This window comes from Crotalus tigris, unplaced genomic scaffold (assembly GCF_016545835.1).
Source record: "Crotalus tigris isolate CLP2741 ecotype Arizona unplaced genomic scaffold, ASM1654583v1 scf7180000018650.477379, whole genome shotgun sequence".
NCBI lineage: Eukaryota > Metazoa > Chordata > Lepidosauria > Squamata > Viperidae > Crotalus > Crotalus tigris.
The window spans coordinates 325,214-346,107 of record NW_024097124.1 but is presented as its reverse complement, the minus strand read 5'-3'; the positions used below and the strand labels follow the sequence as shown (position 1 = coordinate 346,107).

Sequence of the window (20,894 nt, the reverse complement as noted above, 5' to 3'; positions counted from 1 at the left end):
CTGGCTTCCCTTCAAAGAAATGAGTGACATATCTTTGGCATGTTTTTTCTCTTTGACATTCAAGACTTTGAAAAAAATAGGACAGAAAGAATATTGATGCTTTTGAAATTGGTATTGGAAAATAAATATCATGGATACTAAAATATCAATTTATTATTATTACAGCTGAAGGCCAACTCATAAATTAAACGTTCAAATAAAAGAAAACTAAACAGAACCAACACAAGAAGACATAGCAACATATTACCATTAATGATGTAATCAATGCCTAGTTTTACAGACAGTATAACAAAAACTAGCTAGCTTCAGAAAAACTGAATCATACTGACCTGACAATAAAAATACATTAACTATAATCTAATGCTGGATAAAAACAATAAAATTGATTATAAAATTATAAAAGATTATTAAAAAGATCTAAAATGTTTATTTATGTTTCTGGTGAATCCCCAGTGCTGCTGTGCAGAATCTAGCCACCTGTGCCATGATCACTGCCTGCTCGTCCTTTACTAAAATATCAAAACCGTCAACAAATCAATCAGTCCATCCAGAAGTCTCACTTGAGATACAATGAGCAGGATCAAATAACTATGTTATGGGTGCATTATGCAAATATCCAGTTCCCTTGAGAAGTCCACAATTCTGGGAAATATAGAAAGAAAGAAAATGACAAAGTCCAAGACGACACACTTAGTTACAGCAGTACTGTTAGAAGAATAGAAAGGCAGATGGGGGAAATACAGGTAATCCTCGATTAAATAACCACAATGGAGCCCAAAATTTATGTTGCTAAGTGAGACAGTTGTTAAGTCAGCTCTGCTCCATTTTATGACTTTTCTTTGCCCCAGTTATTAAGTGAATTACTTCAGTTGTTAAGTTAGTAACATGGTTGTTAAGTGAATCAGGTTTCCCCATTGACTTTGCTGGTCAGAAGGGAATCACATGACCTTGGGGGGCAACTGTCATAAATATGGGTCAGTTGCCTAGAGTCTGAACTTTGATCACATAACTATGGAAATGCTGCAACGGTTTTAAGTCATAAGTCACTTTTTTCAATGCTGTTGTAATTTTGGTTACTAAATGAATTGTTGTAAGTTAAGGACTACCTATAATGTCTGGAAAGTCTATCTACTGAATATATCCAGTCAGAGTTGACATTGATTTGATGGCATATAATCACTCAATCAGCTCAGAGGGGAGCCAGGTTGGTTTACTGAACAAAAATCAACAAGATGATTTTGTTAGAGGCATTTTAAAGACAATTATAACTGCATAAGCTTTTACGGATCCCAGACAATTTAATTAGATGCTGAGAATGCACATTCCTCCTTAGCTATCATGAAGATTGCAGTTATGAGCTCAGACTTCATCAGGAATCTTTGATTTCCCCCCCCCTCCATATATTGTGGGAAGAATCCAGAGAAAGAAATATTTTGGAGATATTAAAAAGGCCAGCTTTTAGAAATGCAAATTCAATAATCTTTTCAGAAAGGTTGGAAACTGATGAGATTAGGAAGACAAAGACCTCTAAAATCTACATTCCCCACCCAAACTTTAAAAGACATGACCTCTGGGGACATAATAGGATTAACCCACCACTATCAAAAAGGCATATTCAGACACAGATCAAACTACATGACACAGGAAATACAAAGCCTCAAACAGGAACAGGAAACAACCTCAAAAGCCCCAGAAGGTATAAAAACCCATGACTCCCAGTTACATGTAGTCAGCTTCCCCAGAGCCGTCTTTCTGTCTGGCTCTCCTCTCCAATAAACTCCAACCTTCTTTCTAAAGCAGTCTCCATTTTGATTATTCCTGGCTTGGACTGGACCCTGATGAAGATTTTTCTTTCAACAATATATAAGTTCCCTGCTCTTTTCATTCCACTATAGAACAATGCAGAAGCTGTACCATAAAATGCCTAACAGGATATGAACAACTATTCATTTACAGTAATTACACATGAAAGCCTTTGCTGCATAGAGAATTTCTTGGTCTTTTAAGTAGTTTAAAAAGCAGTAAATAAATGGATCCCTTTCACAATATTTATAAGTTAGAAATGCATCTACTCTAACACTATTTTATGCCCATGTTCTGAATATTTAATTCAAATATTTCCTATTTAGTGATAACATTCCAAACTAATGGAGTTGGTGGGGTTTTCATATTCTTTCTATAGGGCAGACTATTATCTGTTAATTCTTCCAGTCGCCTTTTTAAGAATGGGTGTGAACCAAGAAGATAATGCATAGTTATGTATAGTGTTAGTTGGCTGGCTGGGGCAATGGATTGTTGAATTACTCTGAAGTAATCCAGAGTAATTAGATAACTGGTTGGATTGTTGTTTCCTGAGTTTGACCCTTCTAACCTGGGAGAGATGGCAAAGATTGGGAGCTGGTCTAGGCAGAGAGAAAGAGGAAAGCTATAACTCAGGGTGATGATAGGCCGAGGTAACAGAATAACTGAGTTGGAATAACTTAGTAGGTTTTCTAATCCAACCTCCTGCTGAAGCAGGAGACCCTATACCATTCCAGACAAATGGTTATCTGATCTCTTCTTGAAAACCTCCAATGATGGAGCACCCACAACTTCTGGAGGCAAGCCATTCCACTGATTAATTATTCAAACTGTCAGGAAGTTCCTTGATAAGTTTCCATCCATTGCTTTGTTGAAAGGAAAATCTTCATCAGGGTCCAGTCCAAGCTGGGAATAAAAAAACGGAGACTGCTTTAGAAAGAAGGCTGAGTTTATTGAAGAGGAGAGCCAGACAGAAAGATGGCTGTTGGAAAGCTGACCACCTGTTGCTGGGAGTGGTGGGTTTTTATACCTTCTGGAGCTTTTGTTTGGAGTTCTTCCTGTCTGAGGCTTTGTATTTCCTGTGTCATGTACTTTGACTTGAGTCTGAGTGTGTCCTTTTTGTATTGGTGGGTTAATCTTTTTATGTTTTCTGTCCTTAGAATTTGGGTAGGGGTATGTAGATTTTAGAGGTCTTTGTCTTTCTAATTTCTTCAGTTTCTAGCTAGAAGACTCAAGCCTTTTTGAAAGGATTATTGAATTTGCATTTCTAAAAGCTGGCCTCTGCTGAGTTTTCTGCTTGGGGGATGGAGCTGGTTTCTGTCTTTTAAAAAATCTTCTCCATTATTCCTTTGGGGAAATATATTCTGCCTTTTTAACATTCCCCAAAATATTTCTTTCCCTGGCTTCTTGTTGCTGATTCTGCCTTCAAATGCTTTGGAGTGATCTCAGTGCCGTATACTGATTCTGCACTGATGCCCAGGAAATTCTGGTTGCTTTCAAATGGAGCTATAAATATAACTGATGTGAGACCATTGGTGAAGATAGAATGTTCATTATGGGATCACTGTTACTAGACAGCATCTTACTCCATGTCCTCCTTGCCTGGTTGACATAGATGTTGGAATCCTTAGCCTTATGTTGCTGGAGAACGTCCCTGAATCAGGGTCAGAGGTGGCCTAGGAGTTCTAGTATGGTGGAGCTGAGTTGTGGGTTGAGAAGAACGATGATCTTCTCTAAAGCTTTTGTTGTTGTTGTTAATTGCGAAGTCGTGTCCGACCATCGCGACCCCATGGACAACGTTCCTCCAGGTCTTCCTGTCCTCTACCATCTTCTGGAGTCCATTTAAGTTCTCACCTACTGCTTCAGTGACTCCATCCAGCCATCTCATTCTCTGTCGTCCTCTTCTTCTATTGCCCTCAATCTTTCCCAGCATTAGGCCCTTTTCCAGTGAGTCCTTCCTTCTCATTAGGGGGCCAAAGTATTTGAGTTTCAACTTCAGGATCTGGCCTTCTAAAGAGCAGTCAGGGTTGATCTCTTCTAGGACTGACCGGTTTGAACGCCTTGCAGTCCAAGGGACTCGCAGGCGTCTTCTCCAGCACCATAGTTCAAAGCCTCAATTCTTTGGCGCTCAGCCTTTCTTATGGTCCAACTTTCACAGCCATACATTGCAACTGGGAAAACCATGGCCTGGACTATACGCACTTTTGTTGGCAGGGTGGTGTCTCTGCTTTTTAGTATGCTGTCTAGATTTGTCATAGCTTTCCTCCCCAGGAGCAAGCGTCTTTTAATTTCTTGGCTGCAGTCCCCATCTGAGGTGATCTTTGAGCCCAGAAAAATAAAATCTGTCACTACCTTCTTCCCCATCTATTTGCCAGGAATTGAGAGGGCCGGATGCCATGATTTTGGTTTTCTTAATGTTGAGTTTCAAGCATACTTTTGCACTCTCCTTCTTCACCCGCATCAAGAGGCTCTTTAGTTCCTCTTCACTTTCTGCCATTAGAGTGGTATCATCTGCATATCTTAGGTTGTTGATATTTCTCCCGGCAATCTTAATTCCAACTTTTGATTCATCTAGCCCCGCCTTTCTCATGATGTGCTCTGCATATAGGTTAAATAGGCAGGGCAACAGTATACAGCCTTGCTGGACTCCTTTTCCAATTTTGAACCAATCAGTGGTTCCGTGTCCAGTTCTCACTGTTGCTTCTTGACCCGCATATAAGTTTCTCAAGAGACAAATGAGATGGTCTGGTACTCCCATCTCTTTAAGAACTTGCCACAATTTGTTGTGATCCACACAATCAAAGGCTTTTGCATAGTCAATGAAGCAGAAGTAGATGTTTTTCTGGAACTCCCTAGCTTTCTCCATGATCCAGCGTATGTTGGCAATTTGATCTCTAGTTCCTCTGCATCTTCGAAATCCTGCCTGTACTTCTGGTAGTTCTCGATCCACATACTGCTGGAGTCTAGCTTGTAGGATTTTAAGCATAACTTTACTAGCATGTGAAATGAGTGCAATGGTGTGATAGTTTGAACATTCTTTGGCATTGCCTTTCTTTGGAATTGGAATGTAAAATGACCTTTTCCAATCCTGTGGCCACTGTTGAGTTTTCCAAATTTGCTGGCAAATTGAGTGTAGCACTTTTACTGCATCGTCTTTTAAGATTTTGAATAGCTCAGCTGGAATACTGTCACCTCCACTAGCTTTGTTGTTGCTCAGCTTTCCTAAGGCCCATTTCCCTTCACATTCTAGGATGTCTAGCTCGAGGTCAGTGACCATCTCATTGTGGTTATCTGGGATGTTAAACTCGTTCTTGTATAGTTCTTCTGTGTAATTTTGCCATCTTTTCTTAATCTCTTCTGCCTCTGTTAGGTCCCTGCCATTTTGGTCCTTTATCATGCCCATCTTTGCATGAAACGTTCTCTTCATATCTCCAATTTTCTTGAAGAGATCTCTGGTCCTCCCTATTCTGTTGTTTTCTTCTATTTCTTTGCACTGTTCATTTAAGAAGGCATTCTTATCTCTTCTAGCTATTCTCTGGAATTCTGCATTCAATTGGGTGTATCTTTCTCTTTCTCCTTTGCCTTTCGCTTCCCTTCTTTCCTCAGCTATTTGCAAAGCTTCCTCAGACAGCCATTTTGCTTTCTTGCATTTCTTTTTCTTTAGGATGGTTTTAGTTGCTACCTCTTGTACAATGTTGCGAACTTCCATCCATAGTTCTTCAGGCACTCTGTCTATCAGATTTAATTCCTTAAATCTATTTGTCACCTCTACCGTAAATTCATGAGGAATATGATTTAGTTCATACCTGAGTGGCCTAGTGCTTTTCCCTACTTTTTTCGATTTAAGCCTAAATTTTGCAACGAGAAGCTCATGATCTGAGCCACAGTCAGTTCCTGGTCTTGTTTTTATTGACTGTATAGAGCTTCTCCATCTTTGGCTGCAGAGCACATAGTCAATCTGATTTCTATGTTGACCGTCTGGTGATGTCCATGTATAGAGCCGTCTCTTGGGTTGTTGGAAAAGAGTGTTTGTTATGACCATCGTATTCTCTTGACAAAATTCTATTAGTCTGTGCCCTGCTTCATTTTGTACTCCAAGGCCAAACTTGCCTGTTATTCTGGTTATCTTTTGGCTTCCTACCTTAGCATTCCAATCCCCAATGATGATAAGGACATCATTTTTTGGTGTTAATTCTATAAGGTGCTGTAGGGCTTCATAAAACTGGTCAATTTCATCCTCTTCAGCACCAGTGGTTGGAGCATAGATTTGGACTATTGTGATATTGAATGGTTTGCCTTGGATTCGAATTGAGATCATTCTGTCATTTTGGGGATTGTATCCCAGTATTGCTTTTCCTATTCTTTTATTGACTATGAAGACTACTCCATTTCTTCTGAGGGATTCTTGCCCATAGTAGTATACCTGATGTTCAGTCTTGTCATCTCTTTTTTGACTATGTCTAGCTTGCCTTGATTCATGGATCTTACATTCCAGGCTCCTATGGAGAAAAAATCTTTACAGCATCGGACTTTCCTTTCACCACCAGATATATCCACAGCTGAGCGTCCTTTCGGCTTTGGCCCAGTCGCTTCATTCTTTCTGGCGCTACTAGTACTAGCCCTCTGCTCTTCCCCAGTAGCATATTGGACACCTTCCGACCTGAGGGGCTCATCTTCCAGCGTCATATCTTTTTGCCTTTTAGTACTGTCCATGGGGTTTTCATGGCAAAGATACTGGAGTGGTTTGCCATTCCTTCTCCAGTGGATCACATTTTGTCAGAACTCTCTGCTATAACCTGTCCATCTTGGGTGGCCCTGCACGGCATAGCTTATAGCTTCATTGAGTTACACAAGCCCCTTCGCCATGACAAGGCAGTAATCCATAAAGGGGCTCTAAAGCTTTACAGTGTTAATATAGCAGTTCTGTAGCGCATTAATCTGGAGAGGCAATTATTGAGTTTTGTCCCATTATATAACTTTTCTTGCCACAGTTGTGTGGGAAGTCAGCCCCACCACTAGAGAAGGAAATATTAAAAAGACAGAACATTAAATTTCCTCAAAGGATCTTAAACAGGCAAAATCGCCCCATGGCCAGGGATTCGAGCTCCAGAGGCTTGGAAAAGTCCTCTGCTGCCCAAATTGGCAGTGGGGGAGGGGATGTGAAATCACTCTGCAGCCATAGATCCAGGCCTCCAGACCCCTCCACAGCCTTTTCCAGGCCTCCGGAGCCCGGATCGGGCTGCTGGGGGTCCACAAAATCGTTTTGCAGGCTTACTTGAACTCGCGCTGGCAGTGCCTCCACCATCGAGGCCAGATCCACCCAGCTCTTGCAGCTGTTCCCTGACTCCCAGTGCAGAGAGAAAGACAGTGAGAGCACAGGCGCATGTGGAGAAGCGGAGGGGAGCAGCTTGGCCCCGCCTTCCCCTGGGGCGATGGCGCGCGTGCCTACAGGGACAGCTCTGCGTGCCGCCTGTGGCACACATGCCATAGGTTCACCACCACGGGTCTATCCCCTTCATCTACCTTCAATAAAGCTCCTTAGGCTGGTTCTTGCCCTGTGGCATTAAAGCTTTGCATGCACAACTTCCTGCAAATTGCAAGGGGGAAGGAACCAAGCCCCCTCGGGAGATTAGCAATTCATATGCTCTCATTGAGGAGGGAGCAGGAAAGAAATCTCCAAAACCCAAGCCCCGAATATGTTGCACTGGGGGACTCAGAGTGGGAGTCCTAGAGCCCACTGTGTACAATTTAATAGCCTAGCTTGCATACTGGCTAACCTAAATCAGACATCACAAATTTGGATGCACTAAACTAAGAGCTAAGGCAGGTTCAGAAAGCAACCCTTGAAAATGGGCAGCCAGTGGTTATGTACTGAAGCAAACCATGGCTCTGAAGAATTTTGGAGGAATGTTCAAACCTGACTGGAAGCTCAAAGTGGCATCAAATATCTAAAATAATTGGCACAGAATATTGGACACCATACATTTCTTTTCCATCTCTAACAGAACTTTTGCCCTGACTTTTAGAAGGGTTGGAAGCTTTCCTTTTGGGAGCCACTGCAGGGATCTTTTTCTGCTGCCTCTATTAGTGCCTTCCCTTTTTGCATTAAGAGTTTAAAAGCTTGTTTATCAAGTCTCCGTGACAGATCAATTTTTAATTTTGTGTCAGTAAAAGTGTGTCATCCACACTTATATGGCAAAAGGGCGATTGTGGGAAGTCAGCCCCATCCCAGGGAAGGAAATATTAAAAAGGCAGAATATTATATTTCATCAAAGGATCTAAAAAAGGTGGAAAAGCATGCCCAGATTTTCTTAATAACCCCAAGTCTCTCTGCCCCAAACAGAAACCAGGACTGCAGAAATGCAGATGTGATAATCTTATTAGAAAGATTAGAGCCAGGAAGCTGGGATTAGAAAGAAAGATCCCTAGAATCAATAATCCCTCACACCAAAAAATCCAACACTCATCAGCCAGAGCTCCAGGGAAGCAGGATATGACCTTTGGGATATAATAGGATTAACCCACCACCATCAGAATACCAGAAAGGCGCACTCAGACTCAGGTCAAAATTCATGCCACAGGAGCAACTCCAAACAAAAGCCCAAGAAGGTATAAAAACCTGGTCAGCTTTTCCAGAGCCGTCTTTCTGTCTGGCTCTCCTCTTCAATAAACTACAACCTTCTTTCTAAAGCAGTCTCCCTTTTGATTATTCCCAGCTTGGACTGGACCCCAATGAAGATTTTTCTTTCAACAGTTATGTTAATCACCGCAATAGTTAAATTAGTAATATGGTTGTTAAGTGAATCTGCTTCCAGAAGGTTAAAAGGTCACAAAAGACATTCACATAACCCTGGGACACTGTAATCATTAAAAATATGAACTAGTTGCCAATGAATTATGATCACATGACCATGGGGATACTGTAACAGTGTGAAAAACTGTCACAATTCTTTTAAGTCAAGGACTACTTGTGTAGGCGAGTAGCAATAATCATACCATTCTGATCACCTCATGTCATTGCTGGTTCTTTGAATCTGACATTGGCCACCATGGATCTAACCCAGATCACTGAGAGCCCAACATACAGTGGAGGTCACATATGAGGTCTGGGGTTTGTCTGGGGCACCATGATATGACCTGGATGTAGGGTCCCTTGTCATGATCAGATCACACTCTAATTGCCTTGAATTTTTCACAGCTACTCTCCATGGGAGAAAAATTGAACCTGATTGACTAGCCTACCCAGGTGTCTGACTTTGTTGTGTTCAGAGGTACTTGGGGTTATTCCTGAGACACTGGCACATGCTTTATTTATATTTCGCTTTTATTATTATTTTTACAAATAAACCAAGATGGCAAAGATATTTAACACATCCTTTCTCCTTTTATCCTAACTAAAGATCCAATGACCAGATTTGGGGCATCAGTGCATAATCAGTAAAAGGCATGAGACCACTCTAATGCATCTGAAGGCAGGACAAGAAGCAATGGATGGAAACTAATCAAGGAACTTCCTGACAAGTTTGAACAATTAATCAGTGGAATGACTTGCCTCCAGAAGTAATGGGTGCTCCATAATTGAAGGTTTACAAGAAGAGATTGGACAACCATTTATTTGAAATGGTGTAGGGCAGTGGTGGCTAACCTATGGCATGCGTGCCAGAGGTGGCACTCAGAGCCCTCTCTGTGGGTACGCGCGCCATGCCCTGGAGATGGCAACCGTCCCTCTTCAACCAGCCGCCTGCTAACTCGCCAAGGTCCCATGTGGCCGGATACATCCCAGCACTGTTGGTTTCCTTCCCCCCTCCCATCCCTACTGGCCTCGCATGCTCTCCTTTTCCCGGGCATGACTCACTGCCTCACTTCCTCAGCTGTTGGCCAGCCATCCAGCTCAGAGGCGGCTTCTCTGAAGTGCTGGTGGTGGGCTGCGGAGCCCCAGAGTAAGACGGTCAAGAGGCCGGCAGGCTGTGGCTGCTGACGGACACTGTCAGCCCCCATGCACTCGCTGGCATTTGTGTGCAGGGGCTGATGGTGTCAGGCAGCAGTTGCCCCGGGCCCTGCCTCACCTTGCGACAATAGCACCCCGCCCTGCCTCGCCTCACCCCGAAGGACAAGCCCCCTGCCCACTGCCCCACCTGCCAGAGACCCCCTGGATCTCCCCCAACCCTGCCCAGCCCCCACAGGCATCCCTCCCCACGAGCAACTTCGAGATGATCACGCCCACCTTGGCCACACCGACCCAGTCTGCCATGACCACCACAGCCATGCCCACCCACTGGGCCACACCCACCTGGCACCCAGCGATAAATAAGTGGGGCTTGGCCACTCGGTCTCTAAAAGGTTCGCTATCACTGGTGTAGGGTCTCCTGCTTCAGCAGGGGGTTGGACTAGAAGACCTCCAAGATCCCTTCCAACTCTGTTATTCTGTTACCTTGGCCTATCATCACCCTGAGGTTATAACTTTCCTCTTTCTCTCTGCTTAGACCAGTGGTGGCAAACCTATGGCACAGGTGCCAGAGGCGGCACTCGGAGTCCTCTCTGTGTGCACACATGCTGTTGCCCTAGCCTTGTCTCCCCCGTGACCCCCTCCTTTCCAGCAGTCCCCCTGAAGGAGAGTTGCCCCTGAGCGTGGCCCACGCAGAGCAGCACAGCCAAGGACATGGCAGCCAGACAGCGTAGACAAGATCCTCACATCCCGTTGTGCATGACTGATACTGCAGGGCTCGGGCAAAGGGCGTGACCGCCATAGCGTTGCTGGGCTGCCTGGGTGATCTGTGGCGGGCCCTGGAGGCGGTGAGTGGCCCTGTGGGCAGGCGGGGCGGGGGATGTGGGGTGGAGCGGGGGCAGGGTAGGGCAGGGGTGGAGCAGAGGCAGGGCCTGTTTTTGGGCACTTGGTCTGTAAAAGGTTCGCCATCATTGGCCTAGACCAGCTCCCAATCTTTGCCATCTCTCCCAGATCAGAATGGTCAAACTCAGGAAACAACAATCCAACTACTCTGGATTACTTCAGAGTACTTCAACAATCCATTGTCCCAGTCAGCCAACTACCACTATACATAACTATGCGTTATCCTCTTGGTTCACACCCATTCATAAAAAGGCGACTGGAAGTATTAAAGATAATAGTCTGCCCTATAGAAAGAATATGAAAACACCACCAACTCCATTAGTTTGGAATGTTATCACTAACTTAATAGGAAATATTTGAATTAAATATTCAGAACATGGGCATAAAATAGTGTTAGAGTAGATGCATTTCTAACTTATAAATATTGTGAAAGGGATCCATTTATTCACTGCTTTTTAAATTACTTAAAAGACCAAGAAATTCTGTGAGCAGCAAAGGCTTTCATGTTTAATATTTAACACACTTTTCTCCTTTTATCCTTACAACTACAACCCTGTGAGGCAAGTTAGGCTGAAAGAGAGCAGGACTAGCCCCAAATCACCCAGTGATTTTCATGCCCAAAGCTTTTACCCAGCCAGCTTTCACGCCTAAGGCAGGACTAGAATTCACCGTCTCCTAGTGACTGGCCTAAAGTCATCTAGCCAGCTTTTGTATCCAAGGCAGATCTAGAACTCACCATCTCTTGGCAATTGGCTCAAAGTTATCCAACCAGCTTTCTTGTCTAAGACAGTACTAGAACTCACTGTCTCCTAGTGACTGGCCGACAGTCCTTCAACTGACTTTTATTTCAAAGGCAGAACTCGAACTCATGGTCTCCTGTTTTCCAATGGTGCCTTAATCACCCAACCAAACTGGCTCACACTTTGACTAAGGTCTGAATCTCAGTTTGGACTGAGAAGGCAACAACTGTCTTGCATTAGATTGTCCTTGCAATGCCTCCATCCATAGAGCCCATTTTTTCAGAAGGCCTTCAGTAGATTAAACAATTGGGAGTGCCGATGGACAAGACAAGCAAATCCAACCAGATTTATCAAGTCTGCAGGTAGTCAGGTAGCTGCCCCACTGAAGGCCTCTTAGAGGGCAGAGGAAGTCCCTCAGGTAAAGTGTGAAACATACTGAAGATATCCAACAGATAAAGCTAATAAAATGCTGCAGCTGCCATCTGGCTGTGCAGAATCTGCATAGTTGATCTCTGTAATCAAGCATTATTTCAGTAATTCGTGTCAAAATAAACCAAGGGTTAGCAAGCTGTATTAATGCAGTCACGATTTTGAGGTCTGAGTTGACTTTTTCTGGCGTTTTCTTTAGCTGATGAGTACCACTTATTTCCACATTTCAGAAGACATTTTTTAAACATTTTGACTATTAATTCTCCTGAAGTTACTATTACATATATTGAGGACTGGGAAGGGGGCAGTTTCAGACAATCAAAATCACGAAAAGGCTTCAAAAGGGTGGGAAAAATGAAACGGCGGGAAAGTCGGCCTGAGGCGTCACCGAGCCGAAAGGACTAACAAACGGGGCGGAGCTTATCTCCATTGTGATGACGGGGTGCTGGACCCGAAGCACCACGCCCGCCCGCTGCAGCCCCGTCCAAATCTCGCGAGATGAAAACCATCTCGAGCGCGGCTTTACAATAACCGCTGCTATAGCAACCGCGCAAAACACACCCGCACGTAACGCCCATTTTCCACTCAGTCCCTCCTCAGTGCCTGAGTTAAAAAGAAGGGGAAACAGCGGTCTCCGCCTATAGAGGTGGGACTTCCGGACGGTTGAATCTTCCCTCGGATATGACGACAGAGTGTCAACATGTAAGATGGCGGCTCATCACCGACAGAATACAGCGGGGCGGCGGAAAGTGCAGGTGAAGGTGGCGAAAGGGGCGCTTGGTCGAGAAGGGAAGCTGGAGGGAGGCGCGGGAGGATCGTCGTGGCCTAGCTGTGCTTTGCGAAGCGACGAATGAGCGAGCGGCGTGGTGGCTTGGCAGACAGAGCAACGGACGAAAGGCGGGGTGGGCAGGCAGCTTTCTTCATCTCGTCTCCCTCGTGTGGAGATTCGCCTTATGTTACCTCTCGGCCCCGCGGCCGGGGATTATGGGGCTTGCTCCACTCGAGATCAGGCGGGTATCACATTGGGGGAGGTGGAAGGCTGCTCGTCGTCTTGCGTGGCTTGGAGGAGTAACCTTTACTGCTGTGTCAGGTCTAATATAATAAGAGTTGGAAAATTCCAAGTAAGGGCTGGGGAGGCCTTGGTTGAAATCTCCATTTGTCCTTGAAACTCAGTGAGAGGCCTAGTGTTCTGTTTTTTTGGCTTCAGCCTACCTTAATAGAAAACAAAAAATGAAATATTGATGAGTCTCTCCACCTGCAGTCTGGGCTCTTGCAGGTTCAATATATTACTTTGTGTTTTAATGAATCAACTTTCTTCAACTAAAAAATATCCAAAAGATAACCCTATTGAAATCTGAAGCTGGTTATATTTAACCTGCAATACGCTTCTCTTTATCTTTGGTCTCATTTTATTACTGCATTAGTGACCAAGTTCAGCAAATCTAGCTTTTCACTTCTGGAAGCATCTAAGCCATTATGTGTAGAGCTTTAAGGTATTGGTTGTCTGCTTTTCCAATTCTTCATCCTTTTCCTATTCTCTCAGAATCATTTCCAGTTTCTTTTCTTCCCATGTGAAGGGTAGAAAAAGTATAGCTTGGCTTCTGCTGCATCATGTTTCTCATGCCAGTATTGAGTGCAGGTAGTCCTCAACTTACAACCACAAACCCCAAATTTCTATTTCTAAATGAAACATTTGTTAAATGAGTTTTGATCCATTTACTGTTCTGTAAATCATTGCAATTGTTAGTAACATGGTTAAGTGAATCTGGCTTCCTCATTGACTTTGTTGTCAGAAGGTCGCAAAAAATGATCACTTAATTCCAGGACACTGCAACCGTCATAAATACATGCCAGTTGCCAAGCATCTGAATTTTGATCACATATGACCTTGGAGACACTGCTATGGTCATAAGTGTGAAAAACAGTCATAACTCACTGTTTTCAGTGCTATTCAAGGTCAATAAATGAACTGTTGTTAAGTCGAAGACTAGCTGTATAACTGTTTCTTGAAAAGTTGTATAGAGTACATTTGGATAAGTGTTGTTTATCTGGATTTTCTAACAGATGCATATTAAAAACCAGCAGATTGGAGGTATATAATAGCAGTCTGCACTGGATTAGAATTCCCACATGTGTGCATATAATTGTAATTCTCATATTTTTGGAGCTTTACATTTTTAATATTTTATTTATGTCACTGCCTGGAGGGTCGGATGAATGAATGCTAATAGAAATATTGCTAAAAATAGGCTTATTGATTAGTGCAGCGGTTCTCAACCTATGGGTCGCGACCCCATTTGGGGTCGAACGACCATTTTACGGGGTTCGCAAAACAACGCGACCCGCAATTTTCCCCCTCAGGGGGCGCCGCAGCGCATGCGTGCCGTGCATGGGGCATGCATGGGGGCGTCGCCACACATGTGCGCCGCACATGGGGCGCTGCCGCACATGGGGGTGCATGGGGGCGCCGCCGCGCATGCACGGCGTGCCGCGCATGCACGGCGTGCCGCGCATGCACGGCACGGCCGTGTGACGGGGGTCACCGTCACAAGAAGATTGAGAACCGCTGGATTGGTGGAATTACTTGATTGGATAGGGGAGATTAGGCAGTCAAATTTAATCTCATGATCACTGTAAAAATTGTTTGTGATGAAGAATCAGAGAGTTATCTGGAGCATGTCTGAGGAAATGGCTAAGTTTGCAGATATTTTTTTTAAAATGTAATCATCTCCCCAAACATCCTGGTGAAGATAGCCTAAGAAATCTAGAATAAGTTGAGGAGAAGCCTGGTCTGAGTAGAAAACAAAATGAATAGAAGTGCTTCTATTTTGTGATGAAAATATATTGCAGAAATAATAACATAGCTGTAGAAATAATAAAAACTGGACTGTTGGACTATGCCCTATTTGGGAATGCCATCAGAGTTTCTAATTCTTTTAGTTCACTACTTAAACTAGTTCCTTGGACAGTGTGTGTTATTCGAGTTCTTTTACATATCCATTATCTTCCTGTCATCATGAGGGCTCTTTTTGACATGCTAGTTTTTAAAATTGTTCAGAGGACTGTGTTTCTGAAGTGTGACAGGTTTTAGCACCACTATCAGTGAGAAGCTTGGCTCTTCAGTGGTTCTTTTGTAGCAGATTGTCGAGGTGGCAGGGCTGAGCAGGGGATGCTCTGGTTAGTATTTGGGTAGAGGTAGGCATTTGGAAGGAACTTTAGCCTAAAATGTGAAATGGAAGAAGGTAAGGATTCTTTGATATTGTATTAAGACACCTGCTGTCAGATTGAAGAAATCAGGTGAAATTGTGAAATATCTTGTATTTCTTTTGGTTATTATAGATATTAATGAACTCAGTGCTGTCATTCGTATTAAGACCATATTGTCTTATACAAGGGGACTGTTTCTGTAGATTGGGCATGGGATGAGAATACCAATATTTGTAGAAATGGTTTTTTTAAAAAAAAAAGTGATAAAAATTCTTTAAAGCCATGTGAACTGAAATTTTTTGTGAGCAAGAACAGTTAATTATAGCTAGGGAATTAGCATGAAAACATGGATTAAAAGGGATGAATTTGCAGAAGTAAGATTGGCCCCTACTTAGACACTTCACGAGCCTATGAAGACATGGTTTAGTCAATAGGTCTGGAGACCCCAGTATGATATAGAGCCCATCACACAGCTTGTTTGATTGTTGTCACCAGCTGGTGTGGGATGTTATTTGTTTTTGTATTGGGATTTCTTCCTTGTAATCCACCCAAAGTCACTGAGAGTGAGTTGGACAGCTGTATAAATTTTCTTAATAAATAAAATAAAATAAATACCTAGGAACAGATCCTCTACTACATTGTGGGGTTCTTTTTCATAACGATGTGAGAAATTTAGAGTAGGAAAATGCACCTGAGCAGTGAAAGCTCTTAGAGGTCTTATTAGAAACAGATGAATATTTTTCCAACATTAAAATATTTGCAAATCGTGTGAGTTTGATAAAACACTATGGGCCTTTTTGTTTAGAATAAACTCAGAATGTCCATTTATCATAAAAATGCATAACCTTGAAGGTGCATCTTAATTATTGCTCCTGCTGGCTAATCTAGATTTAAAAAAAAAGATAAATAAACAAGTCTAAGTTATAAAACTCCAATTTCAGTGATTGGGACAATCTAGAACTTGAAACAATGCAGCTTGAGGTGACCAATTTTCAGTTTTGTTGCTTTATTCCCCTGCTAGATCATGCTGAGACAATTCAGCATAATCAAAAGGGAATGGAACATTCCCAAATTAGCTAGAATGCTCCATTCATGAAATTGTGAGTTTTTTTCATTCCTAATATGAGACATTAGTTGTTTAGGTATTCATTTTTTTTAATGGAAAGGAGATATTTTTAAGCATGCTTGAACAGAATGATGTTTCTGCTTTACAGTTTCTTAATACTTCTGTTGAATTTATATCAAATATTTTAGGTCTCTTATGTAATTAGAGATGAGGTGGAGAAATATAATCGCAATGGGGTAAATGCACTACAGCTGGATCCAGCGTTGAACAGACTTTTTACTGCAGGTCGAGATTCAATCATCAGAATATGGAGTGTAAACCAACACAAGGTAAGCTAAGCATGGAATGTACTTTACAAATATATGTTTTCATTTTTAGGCATATAGTCAAATTACCTACCACAGTGATGGCGAACCTTTTAGAGACCGAGTGCCCAAACTGCAAACCAAACCCCACTTATTTATCGTTGGGTGCCAGATGGGCGTGGCCCACTGGGTGGGTGTGGTTGGCATGGGCATGGCCTACTGGGTGGGCGTGGCCAGCTCACCGTCACTCGCATAAGGGGCAGTTGTGCAGGCCTGGGCAGGACTGGGCCAGATCTGAGAGTCTCTGGCGGAGGGGGGGTGGGACCAGGGCAAGCGCCGGGGCATGGTCCATTGGAGGAGCCTCACTGAATCTCAGGCGATGCAGGGGGGCCATGGACAGTGTCACAGACTGCCTGGAACTCTGGGCAGCAGAGGTCAAGCACCCAGCCTGGCCCTTGAGCTCCCACAGCACCAGGACCCCGCAGTCCTGCCTATCCTAGCCGCATTTCCCTGAGGGGGTGCCCAGCTGCATAGTGAGCACAGAAGGGCAAATTGCATGGGTCAGAGGGAAGCCCATTCCCTCTCCATGTGAGGAGACCTGGCTTTGTAACCAAAGCATCCTCAGCAATAGGATGGGAGACCACCAGGGGATGGCAAAAGGGCCACAGGGCTGCCGGTGGCCAAGTGCTAAGGCAGGACTTTCCTTAAGCCCTCCCTCTCATTCCAATCTCCCAGCCTCCCTTCCCCCTCTTTCCTTCCTTTCTCCCTCCCCCTCCTTCCTCTATCCCTCTTTCTCCCCCTTTCTCCAAAGTCCAAACACATGTGTGCTACTTTCCTCGCTCACCCTGTTCACACTGCGCATGCCCACAGAAAAGGCTCTGTGATAGAGGATTAAACAGCTGGGTAATTTTGGGCCAGTCATTCTCTCTCAGCCCAATCCACCTCCCAGGTGTGTTGTGAGGAAAATAGGAGGAGAAAGGTATGTTGGATATGTTTGTTGCCTTGAGCTATTTATAAAAATAGTATAGGCCAGATATAAATAAAAATAAAATTAATTCATTAAATAAATACTGGATTTCAGGATCTGTACTGATTTTCTAGACACGTAGAGAAACCAATCCAAAGTAAGCAGCAGGTTGCCTAGAAGAAGACTCCACTTGGCAAAAGATGAGAGAGAGAGAGACAGATTGATTGGTTCATTCTGTGTTTCATAGCCTCATGAGTTTAATGAGATTTATTCCTAGATATAGATGTGCAGGACTGGAGTCTTAAAAATAGCTGTCCTCTCGCTGCACACAGATTTGAAATGTTGGGTAGCGTTGGATACATTGGATTTTTCCTTGTTGAAAAGGATGGCTTCAAGCGGGGATGATGCAAGGAGCCCAATAATCTTCCTTCCTTTCTCTTTTTTTGAAAGCAGAACCAGCCTTTTATATTAAGGCTCTGCTCGCCTTCCCAAACTCCAAACTCACGCGTCCTACTTTTCTCGTTCACCTTCCCAAACTCCAAACTGGAGTAGGATGAGGAAAATAGGATGTGTGCGCGAGTTTGGGAAGGCGAGAGTAGGACACGCGAATTTGGGATTTGAGAAGGCAAGCTAGGAAAGTAGGACACACAGGTTTGGAGTTTGGGAAGACGAGCGTAGGACACGTGCCTTCCCAAACTCCAAACATGATATTAAAGGGGGTGGGGGAAGAAATGATTAATAAGGGGGTGGGGTCTGTGTGTGTATGAGAGAGAGAGAAAGAGAGAGAGAGAGAGGTCCCCTTTCTGTAAGTTTGCTTACTCTGCAATACTTTCCTTTCTCGACACTTTTGCTTCCCTGCTGGCTCAGTCTTTCTTTCTCTCTGCTGCTTCTGCCGCCCAGATCTAGGGCTGCAAAGCGATTTTGCTCCCCCCCCCCCAACCCACAGCTGAGCTGGGCAGCAGAAGTGTTTTCAAAGTCTCTGGAACTCACATCCATGGCCATGGAGTGATTTTATGGTGCTTCAGCGACTCGATGCGGGCGCCGGAGGCCTGGAAAATGTGGCGGGGGGAGAACGCAGCAGTGCAATCTGCACGGTGGGTGGGGGGAAACGGCGGCGACCCAGGCAACAGAGGCCTTTTTCCACCATCCATCCTGGGCTCTCAGTGCAGAGAGAAAGAGAGCCGAGAGCGCAGGCGCACATGGAGAGGCGGAAGGGAGCAGTCTGGCCCCGCCTCCCTCCAGGGTGATGGCATGCGTGCCCATAGGGACACTCTGCATGCCACCTGTGGCATGCATGCCATAGGTTCGCCACCACTGACCTAGCGAAAATAGTTTACATCATTAAAGAATATGCTTAGAGTTATATTTGTAAGCATCACACTTTCCTTATTTTTGCTTACTTTTTGAGTATTTTTTTTTTTATTTTGAGAGCTCAGATTTTTCAGATGTTTGGTCTACAAAAAGAATGGTAAATTTTAATTTGGGGATTTGAGGTAACCATGATTTAACCATATCTTAGATTGAATCCATTCAGTAAGGCCAACCTAACTTTTGCTGAAACAAAATATCATTGTCTGTATTCCCCCTTTTTGCCAGATTTGGCTCCTAACATGACTCCCAACAATTAATCTTCTTACGTGGATGGTATGTGGTCATCTCTTCTGGTTTTTTTATACTTAGCCAACCCTTTCACTAAGGGTGGGGCTAGAAAAAGTGTTAGTAGATCATAGGACTAACTGACCATAAAGATGCCGCTTGCCAGGAAATGTTCCTATATCTATATCCTGGGTTTATATGTAGCTGAAATAATTAAACTGGATCCTAAACTTGTTGGCAATTGATGCAGTGATTGCTAACAGAGTAGTTCTGAAATATAGATGAAGCTGCCTCTTCTCATAACAGCCTCCAGAGAATTCTTATGACATAGGATTAGAACTCAAAATATTATTTTTAATTCCAGCAAGACCCCTATATAGCATCAATGGAACATCATACAGACTGGGTGAATGATATTGTACTTTGCTGCAATGGTAAAACACGTAAGTAACTTTTTGAATATTTTATGATGTAGAATGATGTGTGTCAATTATCTCAGTGCTTGGTATTTGCATAATTTTTCATTCTGTGTTCGTAGGCCCCGTTTTAATTTATAACAGTTGTCCTTTAATAGTGTCCTTTAATAAACAGTAGAAATCATTATCAACTGATGTTCATATACATGAGAAAAAAACTGAAAAAAAATATTAAAATAATGTTGCCAAGTGGAATAAAGCATAGAAAATAAAATACTTGTTGAATTAAGAATTTCTGAAATGTTTTCCTGATATTGGCCGCATTGAGCAAAAACAAACAGGTGCTGAATTCCTCCCGAGATAGAAGTTCCAAAAGCATCCTTCTGTTAATTAACTCTGGCATATGTGATTCTGTTTTTTAATGGCAAACAAATTTCTCTTGTTACTTATCATCAAGACAAACAAATTCATTTTATCTTTATAGTGATATCGGCTTCATCTGACACTACTGTTAAAGTATGGAACGCACATAAAGGGTTTTGCATGTCAACCCTAAGAACCCACAAGGTAAAGTACAAAAATGCAACACACAATACTTGTGGTTCCCTATCAGTATCCTGGTACTTAGTTCTATTTGCCACATGTCTTGTTTGTTTTTAGGATTATGTGAAAGCTTTGGCTTATGCAAAAGACAAAGAATTGGTAGCATCCGCTGGGTTAGACAGACAGATATTCCTCTGGGATGTAAATACATTAACTGCACTGACTGCCTCAAATAATACTGTCACAAGTAAGTATCCAGAAGTAAGCACATGCTGGTTTGTGTAAGATTGTTGTTGTTGTTAATTGTGAAGTCGTGTCCGACCCATCGCGACCCCATGGACAACGTTCCTCCAGGTCTTCCTGTCCTCTACCATCTTCTGGAGTCCATTTAAGTTCACACCTACTGCTTCAGTGACTCCATCCAGCCATCTCATTCTCTGTCGTCCCCTTCTTCTATTGCCTTCAATCTTTCCCAACATTAGGCCCTTCTCCAGTGAATCCTTCCTTCTCATTAGGTGGCCAAAGTATTTAAGTTTCAACTTCAGGATCTGGCCTTCTAAAGAGCAGTCAGGGCTGATCTCTTCTAGGACTGACCAGTTTGAATGTCTTGCAGTCCAAGGGACTCGCAGGAGTCTTCTCCAGCACCAGAGTTCAAAGGCCTCCATTCTTTGGCACTCAGCCTTTCTTATGGTCCAACTTTCACAGCCATACATTGCAACTGGGAAAACCATGGCCTGGACTATACGCCCTTTTGTTGGCAGGGTGATGTCTCTTCTTTGCAGTATGCTGTCTAGATTTGCCATAGCTTTCCTCCCCAGGAGCAAGTGTCTTTTAATTTCTTGGCTGCAGTCCCCATCTGAGGTGATCTTGGAGCCCAGAAAAATAAAATCTGTCACTACCTCCATTTCTTCCCCATCTATGCTGGCTGAGGAATTTTGGGAGTTGAAGTCCACAAGTCTTAAAGTTGCCAAATTTGG

The 20,894-nt window shown here is 43.4% G+C and overlaps 1 protein-coding gene across 1 annotated transcript in view; it reads left to right on the top strand.

Annotated features, from left to right (window-relative positions):
- Window positions 1–12,416: 12,416 nt before the first annotated feature.
- Window positions 12,417–20,894, top strand: part of WDR48 (WD repeat domain 48) — a 28,484-nt gene continuing 20,006 nt past the window's right edge. The window contains exons 1-5 of the mRNA XM_039355266.1: window positions 12,417–12,572; window positions 16,279–16,419; window positions 19,323–19,401; window positions 19,859–19,941; window positions 20,035–20,164. Of these exons, the coding sequence (XP_039211200.1) occupies window positions 12,525–12,572; window positions 16,279–16,419; window positions 19,323–19,401; window positions 19,859–19,941; window positions 20,035–20,164 (481 nt within the window). The 5' untranslated portion in view covers window positions 12,417–12,524. The remainder of the gene's footprint in view (window positions 12,573–16,278; window positions 16,420–19,322; window positions 19,402–19,858; window positions 19,942–20,034; window positions 20,165–20,894) is intronic.